At 52.1% G+C, this 13,609-nt stretch overlaps 3 protein-coding genes across 4 annotated transcripts in view; 1 reads left to right on the forward strand and 2 right to left on the reverse strand.

Annotated features, from left to right (window-relative positions):
* The window catches only part of OTOG (otogelin), a 91,114-nt gene extending 90,165 nt beyond the window's left edge, over nt 1-949 (reverse strand). The window contains exons 1-2 of the mRNA XM_049639960.1: nt 659-949; nt 110-187 (exon numbers count right to left, since the gene is read on the reverse strand). Of these exons, the coding sequence (XP_049495917.1) occupies nt 110-187; nt 659-949 (369 nt within the window). The remainder of the gene's footprint in view (nt 1-109; nt 188-658) is intronic.
* The window catches only part of LOC125913211 (L-lactate dehydrogenase A chain), a 968,541-nt gene that overhangs the window by 712,629 nt on the left and 242,303 nt on the right, over nt 1-13,609 (reverse strand). The gene's annotated exons all lie outside the window — the stretch shown is intronic.
* USH1C (USH1 protein network component harmonin) overlaps nt 3,675-13,609 on the forward strand; it is a 47,013-nt gene continuing 37,078 nt past the window's right edge. The window contains exons 1-4 of one of the 2 annotated variants that reach the window (XM_049618242.1): nt 3,675-3,810; nt 11,325-11,392; nt 13,045-13,188; nt 13,305-13,443. In XM_049618242.1, coding sequence (XP_049474199.1) covers nt 3,775-3,810; nt 11,325-11,392; nt 13,045-13,188; nt 13,305-13,443 — 387 coding nt within the window. In that variant the 5' untranslated portion in view covers nt 3,675-3,774. The remainder of the gene's footprint in view (nt 3,811-11,324; nt 11,393-13,044; nt 13,189-13,304; nt 13,444-13,609) is intronic. The other variant, XM_049618252.1, reaches the window with a different exon arrangement.

A 13,609-nucleotide genomic window follows, 5' to 3' on the forward strand; every position in this document is an offset into this window, starting at 1 on the left:
AACTGCAGAGACAACCTTCCTGCAACCTACAAAGCTCCCTGCCAGCCCCAGTCCCAGAGAGAAATAAGCCCGTGCCCAGTGAAGACCCCTTCCCAGGGCCTCCTCTTACCTGGCCTCCTATCACTGTTGTAGCATCCTCTATGGCAAGGGTCACCTCCTGAGAGCTGTGGCTAGATGAGAAATAAGTCTAACATGGGCGAGGGGATAGTAATGGGCCATACATCCCCACCACCTCCAAGCCTCCCCCTTACCCTCTGTGCTAAAACCCTGGGGTCATCCATACTAGAAACAAAGATGGGAGCCGCGGATGCAGTAGCCACAGGCTTGCCCCTACTCACCTGGGATCCCGGGCAGGCTCGGGCTGCAGCACTGGATTGCCCTGGGCTGTGGGTGCCGTGGGGGCTGCGGCTGGGAAGGGGGATTGCTTTCCACTCAAGCCAGGCCTCTCTTTGTTGGGTCTCCCACCACCTATCTCCCCACCTGCTAGGAAGCCTCTTCTGCATCCCCCCATTCTCTCTCCCTACAGACTTCAATCCTTTCTCCCTCTCTCTGGCGACCTCTCTTACAAGGGTCTCCTCCCTCTTTCCTCCTACTCTCTGTGCCCGAGTTCTCTCTAGCTCCCCACCTGGGGTCTCTTCCATCCTGCCTAACTTGGGACCCATTCCCCTGGCTGTCGCCGGCCTCTTTTTCCTTCCGCGCCCCCTCCGACCCTCTCTTTGGCCGCGGCCCTGCCCTCCCTCAAACCTCTTTTTCCTCCCTCTCTGAAACCTGGCCAGGCCGGTTCTCCTAAAGGTTCCCCCCGGCCCCTGGCCTCCCCTAGCCCACACCCTTTCTCACCGAGAGCCTGCATCCTCAGGGACGGGCCCGTCGGCTCACCCCAGGGCAGCGAGACGCAGGCGAGTAGCAGGCAGAGCGCGGGCGCGGGGGCGCGCGGGGCCCGGGCCCCCATAGGGGCGCAAGGGGACTGGGAAGCCTGAACGCAGGATCGGGAGCCCGAGTGTCTGTCCCGGCGAACGCAGGGTCACATCTCCACTCGGCGACCGCAGTCCCTCTCACTCTCTGGCCTGAAGGTTCCCCTGGCCCCTCCTCCCAGGCGCTGGGCTCCTCCCGGAGCTAGAATGACAGGACTGCCCCGCTCATTACCATAATTTAGGCGCCAGATCTCAGCCCCGCCTTTGCCCCACATGACCTGTGGCTGCCCCTCCCCAGGGGAGGCTGGATTCGATCACTAAGCCTTAAGTTCCCCGGTGGAGCAAGGAGATAGCAAGTGCAGCCCCCAACATCCCTTACCCTTCAAAGATCCCCAACTCAGAAACCTGGGTTTTGGAAAGCCCTTCCACCAGACACCCAAGATGCTTGTGTGAGTCTGGTCTTCCACTCTCCTTTACAAAAGCCCTGGGACATGCCGCTCGGTGGTCCGTTGTCAGTATCAGAATCAAACCTGCAGAATCCTAGCCTATTCTCCCACCACTCACCATTACAACTTCCTGGCTCCCCAAGTCCCTACTCTACCTGTTCTGAGCACCTCTAGGGAATGAATCATGACTTAGTCCTCTGTATGTCCAGCACTAGTTCAGGCCCCAGCTCAGAAAATGTTGACTGAATGACAGAAGTGCCTCACACTCCCATATTATTGATCCCATCAAGGCCAGACTTTAACAACAACATACAAAAACAAACAAATAAAAACACTTTAATTTTGAACAAGATATACTCCCTCTAGAAGGAATTGTTTAACGTTGGAAATGTGGGCTTGGCAGCCTTGGGAACCTGTGTATCACTCCCTTGGCTAACTAAGTGTTGGAACACAAACCAGATGCAAGTCTTGCAGAAATTATGATGATAATGGTGGTGGTGGACTCAGTATATAAACTTGGAATGCATTCATTTATTCATCCATTGAACAAATTTGTTGAGCATCTATTTCTTACCACACCTTGTTCTGGGAATATAGTGGGAAATAAAGCACACATCCCCACAGAGAGTATTTGGAGCTGTAGGCATAGATGAGAAGAAGAGGAGGGAATCAAAGATGGAGACTTAAGGAACCCTGGTTAGGGAATGGGTGAAGACAAAACTTGAAAAGGAACATTCACAGGAGAGGAGAGACAGGACTTAGTGCTGTCCTCAAAACCAAAAGATAAAGCATTTAAAGAAGGAGAGAGCCTGTGGGAGTGGTGGTCATGGAAAACGACTGAGGTGGCCAGTGGACTGCATTCCCCTTGTAAGGACATTTGCCACTTTGCCTGGATTCTATGAAATAACAGCCATATGACTTAGTTAACAGATGTAGAAAATCAACAACGTAAGTTAGAGGAGAATATATTTTATGTGTCTTTCCTGGACCTTTGAAAATCCCACAAGTCTTCACCTTTTATCTCTGCCTTAACTAGTTAATACTAAGGTGAGAACATGGATAATATTTCAAGCTTCTTCTCCAGGAAGGATTTATATCCTAAAGTAGGCAATAATTTAGCTCAAATAAAAACAAGTCTGTTGGCAAAGCTTCAGCCATTGGGGATAAGATGAAAAGGAGGGGGGTCTTTAGGTGTCCCTGAAGTTATGATTATAAGTGGTTCAGTATTTTGGGTTGTTGTCCATCTCCCTGTCCCCTGCTCCCTGACATGGTGCACACAGATCAGGCTCCCACCATGGGTTAAATCCAGGCACAAGCTCCAAGATTAAAGGTCCCACTCGCTCTCATTCACACCTATTTTTATCACCTCTTTCCTAATCCACTCTTTCCTCTCAGTTTGTCCCAAGCTTGGTTCATCATTGTCTTTGTACCCCAGCCCTAGACCTAGGAGTTGAGCGAACTTTGGCTGAATAAATCAAATTAATCAGATGGGGTCTGGGCCCTGGGTAAAGGTCAGCAGTAAATCAGGATGTCACTGCCAGGCCCTTCCATGCCTCAGTGAGCGTGTGTGTGTGTGTGTGTGTGTGTGTGTGTGTGTGTTTGGAGTGAGATTGGGCTAGGGATGTGGGATGGAAAGTTGGTTCGGGAGGGGCACTGCCACCCACTGGTTCAGGCCTCTGTGAGCCTCATAAGACCCAGACTGAAGGGATTCACAGATCAAAGATTTCTTCCTAATGGGAATAAGCCCATGGAGGAGGCCTTATAGAATTACGCTGGAGGTGAGATGCCTGGCAGTGGGTGAAAGCCTCAGGAGTGCGCGAATGTGCCTCTATTTGCGCATCCATTGATTATCCCTACCCACTGATGTGAGTCTCAGGACCTCCACAAAAAAGTAGTCTGACCCCCCAAAAAAAAGTCTCAAACCTCCCCAGGCCTCCTGAGATCCTCTCCCTCAACTGCTTGTGTTTGGGGGAGCACAAGGTCTCACTGGCAGTGAGTGACAGGGTTGAGATTCTGTCTAACTCCAGTTCTGCCTAACTCCAGATAATAAACAACAAAACAACGCACATTCGTTGAAGACTCACTAACTATCACGGTCTATTTAAACTCCCTACACCCGTGTAGATTTCATCGAACCCTCCAAGGGGAGGGCCAGCATCGAGTTCAATCACCGCCGCCACCACAACATACACACAGTGGGGGACATTTGCTCCGGAGGGCGTCGGTGGGAGGCGACGAGCTTCCGGACAGGTGTTCTGGATGGCCCAGCGGCCCCGCCCAGGCCCCGCCCCTCCGCGCCCAGGCCACGCCCCCACCGCTCCCAGGGCTGCCGGATCTCGTTGCGGCTCCTGCCGGCTTGGGGCCGCCAGGCATCCGAAGTAGCGAGTTGTGTGGCGACGCTGCGATCTGGCCCAGCCATGGACCGGAAGGTGGCTCGAGAGTTCCGGCACAAGGTCAGAGCTTTTTAGGGGCCCCTAAAGCGTCCAGGACTCCGGAGTCCTGGACAGGGTGAGTGGGGGATTGTCAGACCGAGTGCCACCCCTCCCTTTTCCAGCCCGGACTTAGAGCTGTGGATGCACTGGGACCCCTGAGAGTCGTTTGATTTCCAGCTGGGATCCCCAGTGAAATAAGGGAGGGGACACTAGGACTCCAGGTGTGGGAACCCATAAACCGATCTCCAGAAAGTGCCCTTTCTCCTTCTGCTCTCCAAGGGTGGGAACTTCTCTGGGGTTGGAATTCCTTGCAGCCTTGGTCTGAGGACAGGATGCTTCTCTGACATGCCCCATAGTCAGTCCCTCAGCTCCTAGTGCCCCAAGCTCAGGGCTGTTGGAGCATATGGAGAGGGTATGGGACAGTGTCTGAGAGGTGAGAATTGGTGGGAAGGAAAACTGGTCATCTCTCTCTGTCCTTTGACCTCAAAACATGAGTTAGAAGCACTTTAGGGAGCCTTTCCCCACTTCAGGGCGCCTTTCCCCACTTCAGGGCATATCTTAGGGCCTGAGAAGCAAGCCCCTGGCACTGACAAGGGGGCAGTGGGAGGAAGGGAGGAGGTACGGAGAGTCAGCCAGACTCTTCAGACGGAGCTATATCTCCCCTGGTGTGTCCCAGTAAGGGACATCAAGGATGGTTCAGGATTCTCAGGCCCTCACAGAAGGGGGCTGGATTTCACCCAGGGTATTTCCAGAACTGTTTCCAGAGCTGTGTGGGAGTTGCTGAGGTCCTGAGACCAGAGAGGACCATTGGAGGTAACCCAGCAGACCTCCCCACTAAGACTTAGGATGCTTCAGAGCCCAAGGGTGAAGCCAGGGGATCTGGAGCCACCCACAGGCTTTGCCTGAGGGACAGGTGACTCTGTGCCCTGAGGCCATCACAGAGCCCGATGGGGCAGTGTCTTTAGACCAGGCCAAACCTCTTCCCAGGCCTGAGGGAGGAGAGCTCAGGTAGGCAAAGTCAGGGTGCTTAACCCCTCTCTCCTCACAGAGAGGCCCAGGGAGCCAGAGGAGCCAGTCAATGTAGAGGCCACAGGAGCTAAGGGCCAGGGGGAATCATTCAGTTAATAAATGTATTTGGAGTACCCACTCAGTGCCAGACCTCATCTGTGCCCTCACATTGCTGGCTGCACAAGCGGGAGGCAGACCCTACATTAATAATTACCCACGACTGGGTGCTGAGTGTTGGGATCAAGGTTTGGTGGGAGTACGAAGGAGGAAGCTCACACTGGCAGAAGTCTCCTAAAAAAGAGGGCTTGGGTATTCTAAGGATGAGAGATAGCTGGAAATTCAGCAGGAGTTTGGGGCTGGTGACTAGCAAGGGGAGCATGAAACTGTTCACCAGTGCATCCTGTTGTGCAGAGACGTGAGGGGAGAAATTTCAGCCGCAGGGGACATTTGGTGAGTGTAGATTTCAGGCAACCCACTTCAAAGGAGCACAGCCTCTCATCCCCACCGCAAGGCTCAGGCTTGAATTTCAGTTTCCTGCCCCTGAGCAGAAAGTAATGTCAGGTCCTCTTTTGCCTCTTCCCTGTGGGTACTATCTTTGCCTCTCTTTCAAGAATTACCTATGGAGTCCCTGGTGTCTGACTTGCCCTGGAGTTAGCCCCTGTTTCTCTTCACCAGGGCCTGCAGGTTCCAAAGGACTTCGGGTCTTCGTGTTTCCATTGCCCTGCTCTTCCTCATCACAGGAGTCATTACCTATTTATGCCCCTGTGTGTGCAGGCGGGGCCGGCGCCATGTGGGCAAGGCCTAGGCTGGACTTTGTGCCCTGCAGTCTCCAAGACGGCAGGAGCCTTCGCCTCCCAGGTTGAGATCATCTAGGAACTAGGGAGAGAGGACAAAGCAGCAGAGGATACAGATGGGGGCGCACAGCCATACTGGGTGAAATTTACAGCTTCTGTTGATTGTTTTCTAGGTGTCCCTTCCTTAGTGCTGTAGTGCAAATTTACCCCTTGGGAATGGTTTGTAATGGAAATCTTTATCTGTTGGGAGTAGCACTAAAAGTGGTATATTGTCATGGAAAGTCCTGTGTGGCCTTGAGCAAGTTATTAACCTCTCTGTGCTTCCGCTCTTTGATTTGTTAAATGAAGATAACAATAATATTTGCCTACTAAGTTTCTTGTGAGTGTTGGGTGAGATCTACACGGGTGTAGGGAGTTTAAATAGACTGTGATATTTAGTGAGTCCTCAACAAATGTCCATTGTTGTTGTCTGTTATATGAAGTTGGGCAGAACTGGGGTCAAATCTCAACCCTGCCACTCACCGCCAGTGAGACCTTGGGCAAGCCATTTAATCTCACTGAGTTCTAGTTTCCTCGGCTATGAGATGAGGTTTACAGTGCTTACCACACTGGACAGTTAGGATTAAATAGGAATTCAAGTACTGGCTACTCTGGACCTGTGGTAACCATTTGGTCCATGGCCACCCGCAGATACCTGCAGAGCATCCTGTTGGATGAGCCAGCAGGCTCCAGGCTATTGAGTAGAGTCCCTTTCTCTGGGCTTGTGCAGTTTCCCAAGGACATCAGCAGTACTTACATGCCCTTCCCAGTCACCACCTTGGGCCAGGATACCAAGGAGAGGGAAGGGGAGCATCAGAGACCAAGTAAGCCTCGTCCCCAGAGAACCAGATTTTCAAAAGAAGGCTGTCCTTCTGCTCACTGTGCCTGCATGTTGGAGGAACTTGGTTACTCATTTGCTCAAAAAGTTTTTATTGCCTGTTCAGTAATCATTCATTTATGGATATCTGTAGTGTACCCTGCCAAGGCCAGGCGCCTGGGGGCAGGAGGAAGGGGATCAATAAGAAGGTCAGAAAGGCCCCCTGCCTTCCAAAGTTTTACTAATCATTCATGCAGTAAACATTGACTGAGTTCCTAATATATGCCCAACATTACTCTAACCGTTGAATAATAAAACAAAGTCCCTGGCTCCTTAGTACACTCTAGTGGGGAAGACAGACAGTTAACAAGTAAACCAATACAAGTATCATACAAAGTAGTGATACATGTCATGGAAAAAATAAACTAGGATGAGAGGACAGAGAGCAACCAGTTGGTTGTCAGGAAGGCCTCTCTGAAAAGGTGATATTTGAACAGACATCTAGAAAGAAGGGAGGGAAGGAGCCATTCCAAGGAGTAGAAGAACTTGGAAGAATATTCCAAGAGGAGGGAACAGTAAAATACAAAAGCCCTGAAGCCTTTAGGAACAGCAGGGAGGGTGGTGTTTCTGAGAGGAATTACAGATTGAAGAGTAATGGGTGATGAATTAGAGTGGGGTGGGGGCCTGTAGACCAGGGTCAGGACTTGGGGTTTTGTTCTCAGAGTGATGAGAAGCCAGCAGGGGAGTGACACGACTGCCTTGCACCTTACACGAGGGATTGTTCTGAGTGCTGGTAGAGAGCAGACTGAAGGGGCCAGGCGTGGAAGGGGGACCCCAGGCAGGAGGCTCCTACAGCAGCCCAGGCCAGAGGTGGGGGCTTGGACGAGCATGAGGAGCAGTCAGACCCCGGACATGAGAAAAGGTAGACCCAGTGGGTTCTGGTGATGGGTGGCTGTGGGTGTGGAGAGGGAGGCATCAAAGGGGAGTCTACATTTTGGGAGGAGCAGGTTGGTGGGGACAAGATGGGAGGTGGTGGAAACCAAGAGTTCCATTTTGAATGTTGTAAGTTTGAGATGCCTGTTCAAGCATTAAGTAGAGAGGTGACAAAGAAGGCCAGGAGCTGTGGGAGTCTGAAGATGGGGGGAGAGATCTGTGCTGGAGATAAGCTGCAGTGAGTCCTTGAGGAATAAATGGTAGCTCAACCTCTGAAACTGATGAGGTGACGTAGGGACACAGTGAAGAGGAAAAGAAGACCCAGGACTGCACCAGGGCACCCCAACCTTTAGAGGAGAGGAAGAGAGGAAGGAACAGCAAGTGAGGTAGGAGAAGCAGGGGAAGAGGGCATGATCAGGTGTGCCAAGCACTGGGTCAAATGCCACCAACTAGGGGCGCCTGGGTGGTGCAGTGAGTTAAGCATTCAACTCTTGATCTCGGCTCAGGCTGTGATCTCATGGTTCATGAGTTTGAGCCTCGCACTGGACTCTGCACTGGTGGTGGGGGAGCCTGCTTGGGATTCTGTCTCTTCTTCTCTCTGCCCCTCCCCTGCTTGTTCTCTCTCTCTCTGTTTCTCTCAAAAGAAATAAATAAACTCTAAAAAATTTAAAAATGAAAACAAATGCCACCAACTAGCCAGCAAGACACAGGTGTCTTGAAAGGATGAAGAATAATAAAACAAGGACCAAATATACCCAGTACTACCCAGGGGTAGTGCTCTGAAGGCCTGGGGAGAAGTGTGGCTGGATCCATTCATTCCAGCAACGTTTATGGAGTGCCCACGGCCTGATAGCTGCTGAGAATATAGAATCTGTGTTCATTTACTTAGTTCTGGTCAACAAACACTTAGCACTTACTATTTGCCAGGTACCGTGCCAGGCATTAACTCAATGAATAATAATAAAAAAAAAAAATGATTAGGGTCTCAAAGAAGGATGAAATCCTATGAAATAGGTACTTTCATCCCCATTTTATGAGGAAACTGAAGCCCAGAGAAGTGCAGAGTCAGCTGGGGAAGGGGCTTGTTGGCCTCACCCTGCCACACTCCTCCCAGGCCTGTGTCTGGGCCACACACAGATTAGTGGGGAGACAGGAGAGTAAAGAGAGAATGTACAACACAGCTTTGTGAGTGCCGTGGCAGGGGTGGGAACTAAGTGGTGTCACGTGCGCAGAATGACAGCACAGGACTTGTGGGGGAGCATGAGGAGAGGTTTGACGAAGGAGAGCTGATGTTTGAGGCATCTTAAAGGTGCAGGAAGAGCTCACAGAGAGAAAATGCTGCTGGTACTACCACTGCTAAGAGCCAGTGTTTCACACTGGCCAGAGTTGAGGCAAGAAGCGTGTGGCTTATCCCAACGGTTTCCCAAATGGGAGACTAAAGAGAGCTTTACGAAGGATGGGCAGGGACGCATGAACCCACAAAGTGTGGTGACAGGGCCTGGGAGCAGCAGCAGGAACCCAAGTGCTCCTGAAGGGGCAAAGGAAGGGGAGAGCCATGGCTACAGGCAGAAGCTCAGAGCTGCTTGTAAGGTGATGTAGCAGAGAGTGTGAGCAGGGGAGTCAGAACCCCATTTTCTCTCTCCTCGGGCTCTCACACCAGCTGGGTGTCAGAGGGCAGGGAGCCCAGGCAAAGCATCCTGGGACACAGGGCAGTGTGGAGAAGGCTGCAGAGTGGGTCTGGAGACAGAAAGGAAGAGACTCAGCACATGTTTCAGAGTCCTCAAGATTTGGGAGCCCTGGGCACTGTTCTAAATACTTCGTGTATATTTGCTTATTTAGTCCCCACAACAGCCTGAGAAGGGCAGATGTTCGTTGAGTGGAACAACATGCATTATTTAATTTGCTCTTGCTCTCTTTCTCGGTCTTTGGCAGGGTGCACACGTGGAGGTGTATTTGCATGAGCTGAATGTTGTTTGCTTTCCCTGTGCAGCTCTCCTGAAGGGCCAGTCCATATGGAGGAATGCTGGGAGATGAGGCTGGAAAGGGCCCAAGGCTAAACGCAGAATTTGCCTCAAGGGCCCTAGACAGGGGGCCTGAGCCCCCCTTCCCCCTGCCATACAGACAGATAGCAAAGAGTTAGTTGAGGATCAGCCAGAGAATGCTGATGCAGGATGGAGGTGACCAGAGATAGGTGGGCCGGGAAGGAGGGATTGATGTGATAAAGTATTTGTAGATGCTGGGCTCCTTTGGGGTTTCTGTGCCCATGTCAAGAGAGATCCAAGAAAAGGAAAAGATTTTTAAATCTAATTAGAAAAAGACGCAGTGTCTGGCACACAGTAGGTGCTCAGTAAATGTCTGTTAGACGAATGCATACAAAAAGTTGTATCCGGTAAGTGGATACTATGTGGTGGTCAGAAACAAAGCAAAGGTTTTAGAGCCAGCCGGCGTACGTTGGAGTCTCAGCTCTGCTCCTTCTTGGAGCCTATATTTTCTCTTCTCTCAAAGGGGGATGATAGTATCCATGCATGTCAGAGGTTTGTTGGGAGGTTAAGAGAATTTACGTAAAGTTCCTAGACATGGTTGGCAGTCAGTAAGCAGAGTATGGCCTGAATGAGAGAACAAGGAGCAGTCCAAGGGCCGAATTCAAGGAGCCCCTGCTCCAGGGCACTTTGTGCCAATGTCCTAATACCCTGCGCTCAGTGGAAAGCACTTGGCATGCAGTAGATCCTCGACAGTACTGTGCCACGCAGAGGTGTGCAGGGCCCAGAGGTGTCTACTGAATGATGAATGCACTCCAGTTGCTCTGGTCTAGCGCCTTCCTTCTATCCTCTTGGTCAGCCCTGGGCCACCGCCTTCTCATCACTCCTCAGCACACATCTGCCACAGCCTCCTGGTTCTATCCCTCTTAGCTCAGTTCCAGCTCATCACAAAAGAGTAGGTCACAAACTGGTGCAAGATGGACTGTCCTGCCTCCTCCCACCTGAACCCTGCCTTCATTTAAGGGGAATCCAAGCCTCCTCTTGTAGAGTCTTTCCTGACCATGCACCGTTCAGAGCCTCCTGACCCGCCTCCCAGCTGGAAGCTGTTCTTGCCCTCTTATTCAGTCTTGGGCTAAAGAGAGAGTCAAGGATACAGCGTGTAGAGATTCACACTGAACTGGGAGTGGAATCTGGGGCTTCTACCCACCAGTTCCCCTGGGATTGAGGTGCTAATGAAACAGCTCCTGACCCTGACCTTGGAGTCCCAGCCATTGACGTCAGCAAAGTTGAAATGATGTAACTTGACTCTCCCCCTGGAGGGGGAGGGGAGGTGAGGGACTGAAGGGATGTGGAGAGGTGAAGGAGTAGCCAGGAGGCTGACTAGTGGACAGACGGCAGGGCTAGCCCAGCCTAGGCCAGGACAGGACAAAGCAAAGTTGCCCCTGGCATTGGTGACAGAGAAGAACGGTAGGGTCCTTCCAGCGGGTAGGATGTGCTATCTGAGCGAGTGGCCCAAATCCTTTCTGAAAGCAGTTATCCGGCACTACAGTCACCATCAGGTAAGACACTGGGCTTCTTCCAGACCAGGGATCTGACACTGGCATTGCCACTCTGGACTCTGGTGACATAGCTATGGGGTGAGCGGTAACACTGCTGTCATGGGACTGCATCAAGGTCACGCGGAGGTTCATGTGTGTGCATATGAATGTGTGTACCTGCCTGGGGATGAGGTTCAGCCTGGCCACATCTGGATGTGCAGAGGTACTCCTGTGGCCACTTTGGGGTGATCTGCATGTGCCTGATGTGTTATGGTCAGAGGGCCAGCCTGGCCCCTGGCTGCCCTCCTCTCACAGCCCCAGCCCTGTGGAGGTGCTGAGGAGGCCCTTGGCAGTGGCCTCCCCCTCCCCGGGGTCTGCTATGGGAGTGCTGGGCCTGGGGCTATAATTCTGCCCTTGGGTTTTCTAGGTGGATTTTCTGATTGAAAATGATGCGGAGAAGGACTATCTGTATGATGTGCTGCGGATGTATCACCAGTAAGTGTGCTGGGTCCAGCTCCCATGGACCACCCTGGGGTACCTCTGTCTCTAGAGAGCCCTGGGATGGCTTGTTCTGAGAAAGGAGGACCTCCCCCTCCCATCCTTGGGAGCTCTGGGAAGGGGACAGATGCTCAGTGCTCCTGGGAATCAAATGGACACACCATTCACTTGCCTTAGCAAATGTTTACACAAATACTCTGTGCATGGCTCTGTGCTAGGAGCTGAGGGCACGTGAGTGAACAAGACAGACCGGTCGCTGCCCTCAGTTTGCTCACAATCCAATGGATGAGGCTATCAAGTAGCCAGAAAGGTTCAACAGAATGTAAGTGCTGAGATAGAACAAGAAATGCCAGCTGCCCCCAGCCACACATCAGATGTCACTTGTTTATTCATCCAGCATACATTTGTAAGCTCCTACCACTTGCTGGGTACCAGGCAGAATCTGGAAATGAAAAAGATCTAGTTTCTTTCTTTAAGTAACTCGTGACTCAGTGGGGGGAGTATACAGACACTACAACCACAAAGAACTCCAATATAAGTCACAGCAGAATAACTGCTAAGGTGAAGTAAAAGCAGGGTGAAGAAAGGAGCTTTTGCTTCTCATCATGGCAGGGAGGACCGGGATGGCTTGAGCTAGGTTTTGAAGGGTAAGAAGGATTTTGATAGGTGGAAATATCAGAGAAGGACATTCCAGGACAAGGGATCAATATGAGCACAGGTGCAGAGACATGAAAGCACAGAGAAGTGACAGGTAATCTGGGGGAGTAGAACCCAGGGCACACAGAGGCCATGAACAGCCACAAGCCTGGAGTAGCTCCACGGAGACAGGCCGTGGAGGCCCTGAGTCCTTCAAGGAGAATGGATGATGTCCTCTGGGCAGTGGGGAGCCATTGAAGGGTTTTGAGAAGGGGAGTGACTTATATTTAGAAAACATTAGCTGAGGGGCGCCTGGGTGGCTCAGTCGGTTGAGCGTCCGACTTCAGCTCAGGTCACGATCTCGCGGTTTGTGAGTTCGAGCCCCGCATCAGGCTCTGGGCTGATGGCTCAGAGCCTGGAGCCTGCTTCCGATTCTGTGTCTCCCTCGCTCTCTGCCCCTCTCCCGTTCATGCTCTGTCTCTCTCTGTCTCAAAAATAAATAAACATTAAAAAAAAATAAAAAAAAAAAAAAGAAAACATTAGGTCAGAGTGAGCAGGTCGGCTGACAGCTAGAGAGGAGCAGGCCAGAGATGCTGAGGATCTGAACGGTGTGAAGAGGAGTCATGTGAGAGATACCGTGAGGGCAGACTTTACAGAGCTTAGCTGCAGATCAGAAGTGGGGTGTGAGAAGGGTCACCAGCATCTCGCATGAAGCTTCCTGGCTGGGAAGATCCTGGGCTTCAGACTTAGGCAGAGCTGAGTCTGAATCCTGGCTTAGAGTTCATCTGTGAGGATGGGTTAACGATCCCTACCTCACCCCTGTCTTTGTGACATTTAACGTGAAAGAACAAAGCTCTTCTGAGGCAGCTGGCCCAGAGTTAGGGACTCTGGGATTTTCAGGAGTGTTCTCCCCATTTCCAAGGCTTGGACCCAGTGGGTGGGGACCCTCTGGGAATCCTTGGATGTCACCCAGGCCATGGGTGAGGCTCCAGGCATCCCCCGTGTCTCCGCAGAACCATGGATGTGGTCGTGCTTGTGGGAGACCTGAAGCTGGTCATCAATGAGCCTAGCCGCCTGCCGCTGTTTGACGCCATCAGGCCCCTGATCCCACTGAAGCACCAGGTGGAATACGACCAGCTGACCCCCCGGCGTTCCAGGTATGGAGGGAGCTGCCAGGACAGAGGCAGGGGTGGGAAGGGTCACGTGGGATGGACAGGGTCACTCGCTAGTGGATGGGGCAGCGCCGAGCCATCACTGACCTCTCCTATGGCAGGAAGCTGAAGGAGGTGCGTCTGGACCGTCTGCACCCTGAAGGCCTCGGCCTCAGTGTTCGTGGGGGCCTCGAGTTCGGCTGTGGGCTCTTCATCTCCCACCTCATCAAAGGGGGTCAGGCTGACAGTGTCGGCCTCCAGGTGAGTGAGCAGAGTCCAGGGGAATGGAGGGTCAGGGCCTCAGGCTTCCTGTCTCTCCTCTGAACATGGTCGCCTCACCTTTCTGAGAGTTTAGGGGAGGAAAGTCTCCTTTGGACTGTCACATCCTGACAGATTTTCCTCGGCCCATAGACATCAGGCTGCAGGC

This window comes from Panthera uncia, chromosome D1 (assembly GCF_023721935.1).
Source record: "Panthera uncia isolate 11264 chromosome D1, Puncia_PCG_1.0, whole genome shotgun sequence".
NCBI lineage: Eukaryota > Metazoa > Chordata > Mammalia > Carnivora > Felidae > Panthera > Panthera uncia.